The sequence below is a fragment of the Glandiceps talaboti genome, chromosome 10, assembly GCF_964340395.1.
Source record: "Glandiceps talaboti chromosome 10, keGlaTala1.1, whole genome shotgun sequence".
Classification (NCBI taxonomy): Eukaryota; Metazoa; Hemichordata; class Enteropneusta; family Spengelidae; genus Glandiceps; species Glandiceps talaboti.
Window position 1 is genome coordinate 4,072,501 of NC_135558.1, and position 17,866 is coordinate 4,090,366.

At 35.9% G+C, this 17,866-nt stretch overlaps 2 protein-coding genes across 4 annotated transcripts in view; both read left to right on the plus strand.

Annotated features, from left to right (window-relative positions):
* Nucleotides 1-17,866, plus strand: part of LOC144440852 (TNF receptor-associated factor 2-like) — a 42,628-nt gene that overhangs the window by 6,106 nt on the left and 18,656 nt on the right. The window lies entirely within an intron of this gene.
* The window catches only part of LOC144441209 (uncharacterized), a 19,234-nt gene that overhangs the window by 292 nt on the left and 1,076 nt on the right, over nt 1-17,866 (plus strand). Inside the window, exons 2-10 of the mRNA XM_078130769.1 lie at nt 1,747-1,783; nt 2,483-2,606; nt 6,490-6,655; nt 11,524-11,716; nt 11,960-12,074; nt 14,318-14,355; nt 15,047-15,521; nt 16,106-16,278; nt 16,745-17,008. Coding sequence (XP_077986895.1) covers nt 1,760-1,783; nt 2,483-2,606; nt 6,490-6,655; nt 11,524-11,716; nt 11,960-12,074; nt 14,318-14,355; nt 15,047-15,521; nt 16,106-16,278; nt 16,745-17,008 — 1,572 coding nt within the window. The 5' untranslated portion in view covers nt 1,747-1,759. The remainder of the gene's footprint in view (nt 1-1,746; nt 1,784-2,482; nt 2,607-6,489; nt 6,656-11,523; nt 11,717-11,959; nt 12,075-14,317; nt 14,356-15,046; nt 15,522-16,105; nt 16,279-16,744; nt 17,009-17,866) is intronic.

The following is a 17,866-nucleotide window of genomic DNA, read 5'->3' on the forward strand; positions in this document are numbered from 1 at the left end:
GCGTCATTAATTTTGTATATTATGTATGATTGTGTATGGTATGATGTGAAAGAGCGTATGGATGTAATTGGGAGAATGAAGTGTTTGAGACGTTCGAAATCTCAGATTGTTTTCACCGAAATCACTGATAGGGACTCGGCATCACACAGTTGTTTCATCATTAAGTACGAATGCAAGATGACAAGTATTTTCTTTAGGGTATTGGCGTATGCAACCAGAAATCATGTCACTTTATACTTCCATGCTTTATGTACAAATGTAAGTGGTGGAGTCGAGCAGTGAGAGATGTGGAAATGCGTTAGTAACTTTATAAACTAATATTATAAATTACAGTCACGTGTAAACAAACATCATGGCGGAGAAGTTTTGATAAGGTTTTAAAACCACGATTCACTGACTCGTTGTCATTATACATCTCAACATTCAGTTTTATTGTCTTTGGCAATGTTTTTCGTCCTACATGAAGCAGACTTTTCATTTACAAAAATGTACTCGTAACGTCTGAGACTGATGTGAAGGGGGGGGGGGTCTAGTCGATCGTCTGAACTCTCTCGCGGTCGCGTTTCGATCACAGTCTCAAGTTCACCGTCGCGTCGTGTAACAACTGCAGTCAGTTTGTTCATACAGTTCAGTCTCAAATTTTCTGACCTTTGCTAGATTTTGACCAAAATATCGTATATGTGGCAAGTTACAAGGTTAAACCCTCGCACACCAAAAATGTTGCTCGGTTCATAATATCGCGCCGGACTCAAATATATTTGAATTTCATCCCTATATATGGCTAATCTTCAAATCAGATATTGTCACATGACATAAAACAATAATTTCACAACTTACAGTATTGTTTTCAAAGGTTGTGCATAAGTTTTGGCGACGTTAAAGTTTGTGTTAGAAATGTCTCAGGACACTTCATATTTTGTGTCTAAGATGTACATTGTTTGATATTGGATGACACAACTCAAGTAACTGCTATTGCAATTTACTCTATCTGTCACAGAGTGTGACACACTATGACTGCATCCATATATTGGCATACTGTATCAATTTTGGTTTCAACATGCTGGCTGACCATCAACCAGGTTTTACTTGCATCATGCCTTGATACATGAACTGATGTAATTGCTTGACAAACTACATAGTGGTGCAAAAAGACTTCCATAGACATGCAGATTCCTATACATCTACAATTTATATTCCTATACACCTGATTGGCAGACAGAGCCACAATGTGTTGTAATGTTTAGATTTGGTCAACCATAACTCAAATCTTGTTTTTATTGAATGCTGTCAAAAACATCTGAGAGACTGAGATGGCATGTACACTACAATTTGATATGTCAGCTGTTATCTGTTTAAATTTATCTGTATGGTAATAGCATGTCCCACCCTTTCAAAATTTTGGCATATTTTGAAATCAGTGTTGGTAAAGTGAAGTACAAACTTGAATTTTTGCTTTAAGCCAGTCATCTGCTAAGTTTCTACATTTAGTAGGCTTCCGCCTTTTGATTTCCCAGTCAAAAAGTTGTCAAAGCTTGGGGGTCATTGCAGTTCAGTCATGGAAAATCCTGTTCTATCAACACTATCTTAGAATGAAAGCCTATCAGCTTCATGAGGCAAACTTAATTTGATTGGACAATCATTGAACATATGCTGGTCAATATAGAAGCTTAGATTGCAGAGTTCTTTTAATAGATGAGATTATTGATATTAATGATTTCCTCTCTCTTTTCCATGATCTGTCACTAGTATCAGAGCAGAAATGTCTGTCAAGTCATTTATAATGGTAAGTAGTTTTCTCTTAGTGATTGTGAAACATTTACAATTTGCAACAACTTTCCTGCCAAAATTTTTCCAACAAAGTTCTTGTTAATTTGTATTATTTGGACATATATCAACTTTATTTTAGACTGGAATGAAAGAAATGTTATTTACTAATGAAGAGTCTTACACGTACATTTGCGAAAAACATTCATGAATTAAAGTTAATTCTGTGTATAATTTGTCTGTAGTAACAAAAGGAATACAGTATATGATTATTTTCTCTTTGTTGTCCTGTAAATCATTGGTATTTTTATAGTACACCTTGGTGTACATTAGGCTCAAGTATCAAGCTTGTAAACACAACCTATGTATTAGATACATTGTTGTGTATAAGTGACTGGTCGATACACAATCAACTGTTTTCCCAACTCATATCAGCTATATGACAAGAATTTCCATTCTGGTTCATGTCTAACGGTTTAAGGGGGATAATCAACTGTAACTTTGTCTCCACCCTTTTGGTCCCCATAGTGTGTGGAAAAAAGGTCAGATAGATACCTAAATAAATGTATGTGATGTGTGTACAATCTCATTCTGCACAAATTATATAAGTATGTGACTAAATGCAGCACCAGTCAGACAAAAATGGGATACTCTGTTATGTTTTTCAAATATCTTAATTTCACAGTGTAATTCATGTACTTTTAAAAATAATTCACAGACAAGGCAGAGGAGAGGGTCTCCTGCAATCTCTCCCAGAGAAGTAGCAAAGAAATGTGTTACAGAAGGTATTGATATACCTAAGGAAGGCCGGTTTGAGATACGCTTTATCAACAGTTTTAAAGGTGAGACAACTGTAAACTTTTTAAATTAATGAAAGAACCAAAAAATATGGGAGCATAGGAGGTGTGTTTCTGCCATATGTACTTACATGTGAGCATTACTTCAGAGTTTACATATCTGTATAACCAGATTCAGAAGTATACTGTTTACATAAATTTGTATTAAATGTATGTTAAAGGTTGGCGGTCGTCTAATGCGCATGTGTGAGTTTTCGCAATGTTCGAGTGTTTACAAACAAGTTGAATTGTTCCCTCTCCAGTCTGCAATGAGGTGTCCTTCAGCATTCAAAGTTTCTGTCAGTGTTATAAACCATTTCCCATTTCGTCTGTTGCACATCTGAGGGACCCACCGCCACACATGTGCTACAGATGACCACCAACATTTAAGATGATGTACAAGATGTACACTATGTTAAATAGTATGAAAGGACTTTTCTCATTTTAGTAAATTATTGAACTTCCATGGAAAGGAACAGTCTCTGACATACTATTGAATACATTGTCCATCAGTTGCCCTTGTATGCATCTGCACTTTTCTCTGTATTAAAGTGTTTTTACTAATATTTTATTTGAATGATTGGGATTTGGAGTGGTAAATAAATTATTATTATTTTGTATTATCTTCATGCAGTGGTGTTTAAAGTCATCATATGTAATACGGATCCCCCTTCCTACCCCTACCCCACCCCCATGACAATACATGTCAAGTTAGGGATCATTATGCAGTGTCATGTTATAATGTAGAGATTGAAACTGTGGGAGCCTTCAGTAATTGCAAGGAGGGGCAGAGCAAATCACCCTTGGTTTGTCACAACCACTGACCCCTCCCAAAATTCTCCACTTTTAAAACCTGATCCTCTCCTTGTTTCCTTTAGTTAAAAATGACCCCCCCCCCCCCCTCCCCAAGCCACTGCATGGGTACAAGATTTACAGCTACTGAATATCTTTTCATGAAATGTTAGTGACCAAATTGTTCTGATTTTCGATTTTTGTGTGGGGGGGGGGGGGGGGGGCACAAAAAAACCCTAAATGGAATGTCGGGATGAACAAGTGCCAGATATGTAAAATAAAATATATATAAGCAAAATGGTACACATTCTTGACTTTGTGCACAATAGCCTTCAGAAGGTTTGTTAGCATTATGGCTCGATGACAAAGCAGTGCAGTTATTATTAGTTCCTGTCGGACATAGTCCGGGACGGGGATTTATAGATTGGGCTCGGTGTGTCCGTGCATCCGGAGTCATTTCTCAGACATAACTGAACCGATTTCTCTCAAACTTGGCACAAGGACAACACACTATGGGGAGCATATATGCATGTGATTTTCTTTTGAAAATGATTATATCAGAGATGGAGATTTTGGGTCAAAAAATGTGATTTTTGGTTTTAAAAAAAGCTTAACTCCAAAACTACTGGGTAGATTGGCATGACATTTGGTGGGAACATTCTTAGGGGTGAGGGTATTGGGATTTATTTATGACATGATGAGATTTCCCCAATAATATGCAAAATAGGGCTAAAAATGTGTCTTTTTGGTCAAAAATGTATAATTCCAAAACTACTCATCATATTATGACTGAAATTTGGGTGGAACATTCTTCAGGGGGTTAATACTAAGAGTTGTTCATGGTATGATGGTCCCATCAGTGATATGCAAATTATGGCTAAAAATGTGTCTTTTTGGTAAAAAATCTACAATTCCAAAACCACTGAACAGATTGGACTGAAATTTTATGGGCATGCATCTAGGGATGTATGGACGAAGAAATAGTAAGCATACAACGATACCATTAGTGATATGCAAATTAGGTGTGAAAATGTTCATTTTTGGTAAAAACTTACATCTCCAAAAGTACTTGGTCAGTAAGTCTTAGTCTGAAACTTGGCGAGATATTTCTGAAAGTGTTATTCTGCAGATTTTCTTCAAATAATTTGGCAAAATTGGCCCTAGCAACCATGAGACACCCTTAGCAACAAACAAATGGCAGTATATTTTGGTCAAATAATAACATCATCTGGTGGGCAATTCAATAAACATTCAAAAAATGTATGCAAATACCATATCAACCATGGCCACACCCATAGCAACAGCCAAACATTGCTGTATTTCACAAAGATAATGGGGATTCTTAGACAAGTGAACAATCATTCCAAAAGTGTATGCAAATATGCCTAGCAACCATGACCACGGCCTTAGCAGCAAGAAAACGGGAGTACATTCTTGTCAAATAATGCTTTCTTTTGTGATGCAGTCTAAGATGGTTACCAGGCAGCCATTTTGTTATGATCATAATACATGTACAAAGTTATTACACAGATACAGCAGCTATCGTGTTACAAAAACTCATGTTGGAACCCAATTGGTAGACATGAATTACCAGTAGCATGTCATTTGTCAATTTGTGATTGCACCTATCCCAGATGAAAACTGATACAATCAAAACGGTAACCAACACCACCACAAGAGTGGGGACTGTGTTATCTATGATGACTTGTTCACTTAAATCTTTTCCATAGGTAGTGGATAGAACACATAAGTTGACAAGCTTATTATTTTTCCTAAAAATCCAGCAGAAACCTACTGCAATGATCATGATCAAAGTCTGACTAGAGACCATCTGACTTAGCGAGCTAGGCACTGTGCTGAAAGATGCTCTAAAGTCAAACTCAATCATACAAATTTCACTTCCTAACTGACAATAAAGGGAACCGGAGTCCAAAATTTAAGGAACAAATTATTGATAAATTTATGATTTTATCAAAACTACAATGACTTGTATAAAAGTTAAAACAATAAGGGGTCATACCAAACAATGCCCAGTGCACTGAAGGACAGGTAGATGCAAAATCCACAATTTGGTGTATTGTACAGAAGTAAAGGCAAGATCAACCACAACTCAATTTTGCCCATGTACCTGCCCCTCAGCCCGTCAGTTTAGTACATTCTCTTGGAATATTCCAGAAGGGTTTATTTTGCATAGAGATAATATGAATACTATAATACAGGAAGGGTCTTAATCCTTATCTTATGTGTCTTATATAGCACATAACGATGTGATCAATCACTGCAAATTACTCCTAAAGTTATGGATTTGTTGACACAGAGAAAGTTTTCCCAACAGTGCAATTTTGCATTTATTTTTCAATCCCACGATTCATAAGTGACATATATATTTACTTGTTCAGCTAATTAAATATGTCAGTAATGGCATGAAAAAAAAGATAATGAAAATTGTAGCCAAACAAGTATTCTGTTCTATTCTGTCAGCCCATTTAACTTTGTGTTAATTGGTGATTTTATGAATGTACACGGTCAACAACTTTGTGCACAGGTAGAACTCTGTAGTAATTAATATGGAATACGTTTACAGCAACTGTTGGCTTTTCTATCATATGTGTTGTTGTATCTGTGTTTCATCTGTGTATGTATCTGTGGGGTGCAGGGGGTCTAAGAAAAAAAGAAATCATAGGGGTGCCAGCTAATTTATATAAGGTTTAGTGGGGGGGGGGGGGGGCAAATAAAAAAAACATCGCTTGATTAGAAATCCCCCCCCCCCCACCACGAATTAAACAACACAATTAATGTACACTCCCTAAGTGGTACACTGGTTCAGATGTCATGAGGCCATATGATCTCTGGAGCCAATGTTTGACAGATATGTATGGGCAGATAGCATTCAGTTAGCATCATAATGTCAATTGTCAATTTGTAATATTACATCCATTCCATACAAGAAGTAATACCATTTAAATGGGACTGAACACTTCCCCAATGGGTTGTTACATGTATGATTACTTGTTCATATCATGATGTGTAATGCTGTCATTATTAAAATGGTCCTTCAATTTACTAGTCTGATCTATAATATGGTTCTTCTCTACAGGCAAAGGTGTGTTTGCGGCAAAAGAGTATACAAAAGGGGACTATTTAATGTGGTACGAAGGTGAAAGACTTTCAGGAAAAGAGGCATGTGAAAAGGAAAATGAATATGATGAAACAGGAGATGGGTCTTATATTTTCTTTTTTAAAGACAAGGGTAAACCTGTGGCGTAAGTAGGGATATTCTTTTATTGTTTTTAAGAGTCTCTTAATTTGTCTGTGCTCTCATTTTTTAGCACAACTGAACTGGTTCAGTAGTGCTATAGGCATTACAAAGTATGTCTGTCTGTGTGTATGTATGTGTGTAAACAACTTAAAGTCAAAAAACTGTGGGACCGATTGCTTTGATATTTGGTGGTTATGTTACCTGTGGTGTATAGTTGAGAAATTGTTCAAATGAAAATGATCACATCAACAAACTTAACTCTTTCACCACTATTCTCCCCATGGGACTGTATGCTATCCACTAGGCCCCTCATTAGCATACACATAATAAAAGTTTGAGTGAGTGTTATGTTATCAAATTGATATAAAAATACTTAGAATTACCTAATCTTTGAAAATTATGTATCATTTTAAAGCCAAATAAATTTTCTACATTACACTTCCAATTACACACATCCAAACATCAAATATACAGCTAGAATTTGGGTTAAAATGATAAAATTTCGTTAAAAAAACTGTGTGTTGCTTATTTATTGTCATATCACAAATAAACAATACATTTATATCACAAATAAAATACAAAATACCAACATTCATGTTCCTACAAAACTAATATATTCTGGTTGTATGGTCAAAATGGGCGAAAATTTGATAAAAAATGTTATTTTATGTCATAACAATTTGAACGAAATTAATTAACGGCTCACTAATCCGATTACGACGCAATAGTCTGTGCCGCACCGGCAATGAAAGTGTTCTAAAATATCTGAAGTTGTCACCTCAATACCTTTTGAAAAGTTAGTTTGAGTAAATATAATTCATTATTTGACAGAACAACAAAAAATTACCACTAAATATAAGCCCAAAATAAATAAAAAATGACCACAAGTTGGAGGTATGCGAGTCCGAATCGGGATGCCAAAGTGGCGCTTTTTGCCGACATGCTCATCCTCAAGAGCAAATATACAGTCGGAACTTTGAACTAACGTCGCGGCAATCTGATCCCTACATAAACTGTTTTGAGTTCACACAGCCATGTCCTTGTATAAAACAATGTATCGACAGTCAAAATTTATTGAAAATTTCTATGAACAGCACCTTTATTTAAGTTGTAAACGATGTTAGGGGAGACAGTTTTGCTTCGGCCATGTTGAAATTTTGAATTTTATGCTGAAAATCACATGTAAAAAATCCGATTGGAAAATCGCCCCGATCGTGCAAAAGTTTCCCTCCACTGGACCTGTACACAGTGAGTGTGTTACTACAAGTCATTATTGAGCCGTAACAAAAAGAAATAAAACCAAAATAATCCATTTTATAGCCAAAAATTACAACCAAGACATTAGTATGGGCGTCGGTACCTGTCACAAGATTGCGTAAATTTGCCGACATTCAAAAATTCAGACGTAAATTGCTGCCGGCAGCTCAAATAGACTGAAGCGGGAATTTGATGCTTACACACGAGTACAATGTGTTCCCACAGCTAAACACTTGCAATGCATTCAACGATGTATTTCGAGTCAAATTCTGTCGAAATATCCAAGGACAGTGCCATAATTTCTATCGTAGACCATGCTATGGGAGCCGTTAATTACCTCCGCCATGTTTAAATTCGATTTTGTTGGCGAAAAACGCACATAAAAATTATTATGGTCCAAAAAAATTTTGCAGCCCCCCCCCCCCCCCCCCCCCCCCCCCCCCTTCGCGCTCTCAAAAAATTTCATGGCCCCCCTAAATGAACCCATATAACTTTTAATTCAGAGATAATTTGGCAGACACACGCTTTCTTGGCTATTGACTGCCTCATAATTAAACGAGAAAGAGTGAGAGAGATACAGAGAGACAGAGAGAGAGACAGATACAGAGACAGAGACAGACAGAGAGAGAGAGAGAGAGAGAGAGACAAACAGACAGACAGACAGACAGACAGACAGATAGACAGCGAAATATAGTCAGAGACCGAGACCGGGAGAGACAGAAGTGACAGAGACTGAGACAAGAGAGAAATATATATACATACAGACAGATAGCGACAGAAAGGCAAGAAATTTTTAAATTTACATGGTAAACGACGCTACTGAGGTTTAATTTGGTACATATTATGAGCAAAATATTTCATGGGCCCCCCCCCCCCCCTTCAGACCATCGGAATTTTCATGGGCCCCCCCTTCAAGGATCCCATTTTTTTCATGCCCCCCCCCCCCCCCAATTTCTCCCCAGCCCCCCCCCCCCCCTGCCGTAAATACTGACCGGTCCCTTATACTGAAACTTGGTGAGATGTTTCTGAAAGTGTTTTTGTACAAAGTTTCTTCAAAACTTATGACAAAATTGGCCCTAGCAACCATGACCACGCCCTTAGCATCAACCAAATTGCAGTATATTTCAGCGAAATAACAATATCATCTGGTAGGCAAGTGAGTAAACATTCAAAAAAAATATGCAAATACCCTAGCAACCATGACCACGCCCATGGCAGGGATCACTTTGGGGCGCGATAACGTCAAAATGGACATGTCGCGTCCAGAAAACTCAATTGGGAAAAAAAATTGCACTGTCGACACTAACAGTGCCTCAGTGATAAACGCGATCTAAAAACAATCCTCTAAAATAAAAGCTTTTGTATAGTGACTAAATACAAGTGATTTCTAAGTACCAGTAGTTCAAACGACTATTCAAACTGATCTGATCAAATTTGCCGTATTGTTTTCAATATGAATAAATGCGTAAACCCGCTAATGCTAGTAATGGAATGCATGATAGTAATACTAATAGTTACCGGTGTGATTCGCACTATGGTATAAACTTCCAGTAAATCAATGGCAAAACCACCGTGAAAAAGAGTTTACCTGACTAATATACCTTTTGAAAAAGTGATGATGTTATCTCTGATTATCGGTTTCATATTCAATTTTACTCTGAAAATATCGTTTAGTTTGTAGTTTTTCGTTGTCTGATCGTCGACTCGCAACATCACACGACGAATGCATGGATACTAAATATGACAGCCATTACGTCATATACTATAGCGAGTTTTCAGTAAGTCTCGTGTATCATGAGTTTTTGGACTACACGATGTGTAGCTAGCCTACATACAAATATTTGGTGTTTCAAAAGTCTAATTTATCTTTGGACATTTAGCTTTTCTAAGAAAAATAATTAAAAAACTCGTTTTAAAAATCAATAACTCAACTTGTGATTTTGTTATTGGTTTCAACTCGTTTTTATTTCTTTACCAAGTTATGTATAGTCCAAGTTATTTTATAAGTCACAATATGTCGGGGGTTAGACTAGACTAACTGTTGCTATTTCTCGATCCCCATTAATACTCATCTCATTTATTTGGTTATTTTTGTTACAATGGTTTTGTAATCATTTAATATATGTTTGGATAAATAAAACAATTATTAAGTTAATCACAGCATGCCTTTACATGTAGGAAGCTGGAATGACATCTATAAACTACTTCCAGTACCAACAAATTTTATGCATATCGTTATGCAAATGATATGTAAATATATATGCAAATTAGCCACCTGCCATATTTTGACTTCCGTCCCACACAGTTTTCAAATTCTCTCACACGTTTTCTTCATATGGGATTTTATCTCATGCAGTTCTTGCGCCAGGGTAATCCCTGCCATGGCAACAGCCAAATGGCAGTGTATTTCACAAAGTTAACAACAGGGATTCTTAGATACATGTACATGTAATTGAATAAATATTTAAAAAAAATATGTAAATATGCATAGCAACAAGGCCATGCCCATAGCAACAGCCAAATGATCGTGATTCATATATAACAACAGGGATCAATAGATAAACGAATAAACATTTAAAAGAATGTAAATATACCTAGGAACACGACCACGCCCATAGTAACATGCAAATGACCACATATACTACAAAGCTGACATTGGGGGTTCAAAGACGAGTGAACGAACAACAAAAAGTGTATGCAAATATATCCAGCAACATGACCGTGTGAATAGCAAATATTGCAAAGATAACAACAGGGTTGGATACGCAACTAGATATGCATTCAGCAAATTAGTACTTAATATACTTAGCATGGATAATATGGGTTATCATTTTTATAAACTGTAAAGTTGTGCTACAATGCCATTGGCGGTATTTTTGTATTTTCCTGTCATATCTCGATATCGGTGAATGTAGGCGCTAGATGTTACAGATGATGAGACAGGGTAGTTGGGGAATATGTGTACTTCAATCAGTAGCCATGATCAGAATGATAGAGTATATGATCAAATACAGATTCTGACAAGTATTAATTACTATAAAGTTATCTGCTTGCATAATGTGATGGCACTGTTCATACAGCAATGGTACGGATATGTGACTGCTTTTTCTTTCAAACCTTGTATGCAGGTACATAATATACCATATACAGTGTCTTGCATATACTTGTTGATTTGATGTAATATTTTAGGCAGTCATAATGTTTTAAACTTTACATTCCCTTATCAGCCATATAACTAAGTAGTTCCAGAATGCCTCTGCATGTACCATATATATTCTGAAATTTTTGTTTTCTCAGAGATTCCACTTCCCAAATTTGATGTTATTTTGATGAAGTTTTACACAAAGACTGTATATATGTACACCATGGTTTACATTTTTAGTTCAAGTACTTCCAAAACATGATCTAAACCCAACCCCCCTTCTGCCAGCTGATACCTGTAAATAAATGATTACCAGCAGGGACTGTATGATATCCTGATTCTTCCATTGTAGGTGATCTGCGAATGAAATGGTAACCTGAAAGGTAAAATAGCTCATCAAATGTATTCTGTGTTGGACCTAGATGAAACATTAACACAATGTACATATCTCTGTTGGGCTCTTTCATTTTCAGTATTGATGCCACCAGAATAGAGACAATTGCCAAATATGTCAATGATGACCACGTCAAGCCAAACAGCACGATGAAAAAAGTTGTTGATCAATCTGGAACCAATCATCTCTGTTTATTTGCTATAAGAGACATCGCTGTCAATGAAGAAATACTATACAACTATGGAGAAGGGTTAGACTTGCCATGGAGAAAGGTATATAATTTCATACATACACAGTGACCAATTTCATGTGATTTCATACTCTCAACTCGCCAATTTGTCGATCCTTTGTAAAATGATTATTACTTATCAGCATACGTAGGATTACTGCGACACAACTGACAACATATATCATTCTCAGCATCGTATTAAAGGAAAGGTCCCAACTTTTCCCACTGGTCTTTAAAAATGTCTCAATCTTTCCTGATTATTTCTGGTTATTTACTTCATTTTTAGTGTTCAATCATGGATAAACAGGGTGCAAAGGAAAAGCGACTCAGATGCAACTTTTGTGACAAAGAGTGTACTGATGAAGGTGAAAAAGAAATATGTCGGCAGTGGCATTTACAAGGTATGTGATATTAATAATTGTTTAATCAGAACTTTGGGGTTTGCTATTCAAACTAAAATTTAGTCTAGTGTATGTATTCTGAATAAATTATCCATGTATATAAAAATATAAAGATTTTTAAATGGTTAAAAACAATGCATGTAGGAAACATTGCTATACACAGGGAATGGTAACATGATGTGAAAATGTCATCATAAGAATACTAGAAATGATCAATGTTATGGAATTGTCAACCTGATGATGCAAGTCCGTGAATGGAAGATTGAAAAGCGTATAATTTTGAAAATGAGGTCCTATACAATTGTCAATAAGCTTTTGGTAGGAGAGAAACGATAATACCAAACGCTTGTGGATAGGCTAAGTATTCACTTAAATTTACATAGAAATATCACACAAAAATTTGTGTGCTGAAAATATCTTCTTATTTTACCCCCGAAAATGTCCTTTATATGTTTCACTTTGCCGATCAAACTTGCATGCTATTTGAAAATCTGCCATAATAACATCACAAGTTTGTCACCCAACTCAAATGACATGTAATAGCATAGGGCTGACTTCATCAACTGGATACCTTGAAGTCATCCAGTTTAAACTACATGCAATAACATCGCTCTCAGTACTCTTATCAACTTGGATACCTTGAAGTCATCCAGCTTTTAAAAACTACATGTACATGCAAAAGTTGCATAAATCTGACTCTATCAACATGGATACCTTGAAGTCATCCAATGCAATAGATGCCTTGAAGTCATAAAGTTCAAAATACATGCAATAGCTGCATAGATCTGATTTTATCAGCGTGGAAACCTTGAAGTCATCCAACTCAAACTACAGGCAATAGTTGCATGGATCTAACTTTATTAGCTTTGATACCTTGAAGTCATCCAACTCCAACTACAGCAACATACAATTATAGAATAGATCTGACTTTATGAACTTGGATAGCTTGATGTCATCCAATGCAATGGATGGCTAGCTTGAAGTAATCCAGTTCAAACTACATGTAATAGTTGTATAGATTTAACTTTATCAAAACATCTAGTGGACTGAGCAATGGATGCCTTGACTCATCCAGTTCAAACTTCATGTTACAGTAAAAGTTGCATAGGTCTGACTTTATCAACTTGGATACCTTGAAGTCATCCAATGCAATGGATGCGCCTTGAAGAAGTCCAGTTCAAACTTCATGTTACAGTAAAAGTTGCAATGACCTGACTTTATCAACTTGGATACCTTGAAGTCATCCAGTTCAAACTATGTGCAATATGTAGTTGTATTGATCTGACTTTATAAGCTTGGATACCTTGAAGTCATCCAATGAAATGGATGCCTTGAAGTCATCCAGTTCAAACTATATGCAATATTTGCACTGAACTGACCTTATCGAAACCATGTTAGACAATAGGATTTTAAACGTACAGTTCCGTATCCATACCGTACTGTAGCATAGTGTACAGTACTTCAACCATACTGCACAGTGTCAGTACATTACTGTTTCATTTTTGTGGCTTGTACTGTATAACCTCTCAATTTCAAACATCATGATTTAAATGCATGAGTTTAATAGTTACGTACTTGACAAAAGGTTTCAAAAACTGCAACCTGAAAAGTTAGCTATAGTTGACATGTTGACAGGCAACAGCCTGTTTATGTGTATTTATGTAATGCACAATATGACGATGTAATTACCCGATCACCTCGAGTCATCAATAAGACAGCTGTTATACAAATTCAATCAACCATTCTTTAACTTTGACTTTGACTTTGACATAATTTCTGGCTCAACTTTATGATTGAATCAACATAATTGTAACAGTTAACAAGGAGAACTTGAATAGCAGCAGTCCACTCTATTACAGGGTAGACTGATGTCCGTGTGTGACTATATTCATATCTTGTGCGCCTTGAAGGTGTTGCTGAGTAATCCTTCAGGAGACACTTTAGTACTTAGCGACTTTCCCCATAGGGTCCTGATGTGTGTAAGCTATACCTTAAAAATGGTAGTAATACTAGGTACTGATCACACACCATATTTCAAAGTAGTAATTTTATTACCTTAGTTGCTAAAAGCAAAGTAGCTGTATATGTAGCATGTACAGCAAATATTATACTTCACCATTTAAATAGATTTCAGAGTGGAAAGGTAATGCTATGTCTTCCAAAATGCTTCATAAAGAATCTTTAGTTTGTTTGGCATGTGCATGTATAGTTATATATAACATTATTTGTTTTCATTTTATTAGGTTATCACATTTTGCCTAGCGGGCCATACCCTGTGAAGGTAAGTTCTCTCTGACAATTTGAAGTTTTCTATACTGTAATACTCAAACATGGGTAATTGCTGGCTTTATCATGAATTATGTAATAGTCCAGGCTTTTTCCCCACACATTATCATATAGAACTACGAATTAAGTAGTAAATTTTGAGTGATATAAATACTTATTCACTCACTATAAAATCTTCGAAATTTTCTTGAACATTTGATAATGTATTGTGGGTATGATTTTTTTTTTTCTGACTAGTTTTATGTTTGAAAGACTTAAAAGGTGTCAGGAGTTGAACTAGGGTTTTGTCACTGTTTGGGAAGTTAATGTATCAAAGCAATATTTTAGGGAGGTAATTCAACCTGTCACATGGCAGATCTTAAATAAAAGTAAATATTGATTACAAAGTAGATATGACAGCTAGTATGTCCTTATATATTAATGTATCTATAGATTTGTAGACCATTAGAAAATGATTAATTAAATTTATGTAGGCTTTAACTTCATTTGGCACAGAATACATAATAATAAGGTGTTCAATAGCTACAATGCATCCACACACTTAATGGCTGGGTATTCACCTACTGTGGTGTTTGCAATATTTAGCACATAATCAATTAACAGTGAAATCAACCATGATATATCACATGGTACATGACATTTTGTGGTCCTTTAAAACTGTGTTTTCTTCTTTTGATTTATTGCAGGGTGGAAGATGGAGTGAAAAAATCACATTTCTTCGAAAAGTTTCAAGTTTGAAAGAAGTAAATACAATTAAATATTGCAAAAGCAGTCTCATTGCAGCTGGAAGGGCAAAAGTCTTCCTGGGATTATACAAAAATGAACATGCAGTGGCCATCAAACGAATTGAGAGTGATGTAGTTCAATGTGATGAATTGGCAATTTTCAGACTGTTATCTGACAAAAGTGTACCTGCGCTTGACAATGTTTTGCCACAGATTCATGTAGAAGAAGATGATGATTTCACTTATCTAATTACTCCATTGTGTGAAGGCAATGTGTGCGAGTTAATAGAGAAGAAATTTTCAAGTGACTTGCCAATCACTGATCTGACCACAGTCAAATGTCTATCATTATGTAAGGACTTCTTGACTGGTTTGAATGAGCTGCACAGAATTGGAATTATACACAGAGATATAAAACCAGAGAATCTTCTAATAGGTGAGTAAAAAGCTGTCCTAGCTATGCTAGTTATCAGAAGCCACAAAGTGACTTGGTAGACTTATAGATTGGGCTCTGTCCGTCCATCCGTGTGTGCGTGTGTCTGTGCGTCTGGTGTCATTTCTCAGACATGACTGAACTGATTCATCTCAAACTTGACACAAGAACAATACACTGCGGCTTACACTTGCATAACAAATAATTTCATGATACGATCCAATATGGCCACCAGTCGGCTATTTTGTCATGATTTTTTCATGTACACTGCAGAGGCAGCATTTGGATATGAGTGGACTGATTTCTTTCAAACTTGTGCCATTGATTTAATGCAGTTTTTTAGTGACACGTTTGTATACTTGTCTAGTACCATCATATACAATACCATAAAGTGTTAAACTTAGCAGTTTTTGATTTTCAATATTATTGTAAAGTTTACACTCATTGGTCTGCAAGGTTGTTTTCAAATGATGGGACAGTATTTATAATTGTACATTGTCACATTAATGTTTGCCACAGTAAGAGTACAAAATAATGGTTGTAGTTTCTTACAGCTAACTGTTTTTCAAAATGTTTTGTCTCTGTAGATATTTCTGGGAAGTTAAATATCAGTGATTTTGGTATAAGCAAACGTCTTAACTTTGGGAGAACAACACTGACAACATGCATTGCAGGTACATGTGCATGGATGGCTTCTGAAACATGTTTATCATTCCTCTCTGGATGCGCCTTTCGATACAGGAAATCAACCGATATCCAGGTAATACATTATTCATGTTTGAATACAATTCTTAAATGTGATGTACAACATTTTTTAATTTCCACCAGACTTGATGTACTGGTAGACTGGAACCCAGGCATATATGTATCAATTTGGTGCTGAAATTTTGTTAGTCCACGCCAGACAAAGTCCGGAATTCAGACTTATGGATTGGGTTCCATCCATCCATCCGTCTGTCTGTGCATGCATGTGTTTGTCCAGAGCCATAAATTTCTCAGACATGCCTGGAATGATTTGTTTCAAATTTGGTACAAGGATAACCCACAATGGCATACATATGTAGTCACTTAGTTTCGTTGAACATTTATATATTCCATATTGTATCAATACATTTTCTTCTTCTAGTTGAGTAAGTATATCTTCAAACAAGAGTATTTTTAGTTCTCAGCATAAAATGGTATGATTATTACTTAAATCAAGCTAATTAAGTTCACATCTCTGTCAGGTTGCTGGCTGTGTGTTGTACTACATTATGACCAGAGGACATCACCCTTTCCAGTCGACTTCCCCTTATAGTGAAGATTTAAATGGCCTCAGAGAAAACATCATAAAAGGCTGCTACAACATTGAACGTGTTTGTGCATTTCCAGAGTTCAAGGTATTGATTGATAAAATGCTTGCTGCTGACCCAAAAGAAAGACCTCTGAGTGGAGAGTGCCTTCAAAACTTCCTTCATATTCAATCATTATATGAACACACAGCAACAGTGGTGAGTCACAGAAATTTTAGCATTTTCATGTCTTTTCAAATCAAATCAAATGGATAGTTTATTTGAAATGATTTGCCTAGGGGAAAATAATTTGCACTGAACTGGTTTTAGTGAAGCCTGTTATAAGCTTTTCTATATTTAGGGTATTTAAAGGGCATCTAGGACGTGACTTAAGTATGATCTGAATCTTGGTCAGATATAAGTTTCAAAGTGTTTATATGGTAAGTACTGTGTGCGAGGATTCTAGGACAATTGCACAACTGCCCCCAGACAATTGCCTCCATGAAAAAAACACTTCAATGCATATAGAAAAATGTGACAGCAAACCGAGTTTGTCGTATCATTCTGTTTCACTTAGACATAGTCATCATAAATCAACTTGGTTTTTCTTCTCTCGCTTTGAACAAACTCAATAATGACTGACAAGACGATGCAGAACACTCTGACCATGTTTGTGACTGGCAAGCAATATATATCATTTAGGTGTGAAAAACTAAAAAAGTATGTGAATTATGGCGGTAAGTTAAATCATCATGCCGGCTTTTATAATTGTCGTAACAATAATCACAGACAATAGAGTAGAACGTGTTAATGTGAGTATAAAGTACGTGAATTACGGCAGTAAGTTAAAGCATCATGCCGACTTTTATAATTGTCATAACAAGTATCACAGATGACAATAGAGTAAAACATGTGAATGTAGTGAGTATAATCATAGACAATCCTTTGTCTATGGTATAATGTACGCAAATTGCGGCGGTAAGTTGTTGACTGTGACTTTTATGAATGACAAACTCGGTTAATCTGTAATGCTTGCTGTCACATATTTCTAAATGTATTTAGAAGTTTTTTTCATTC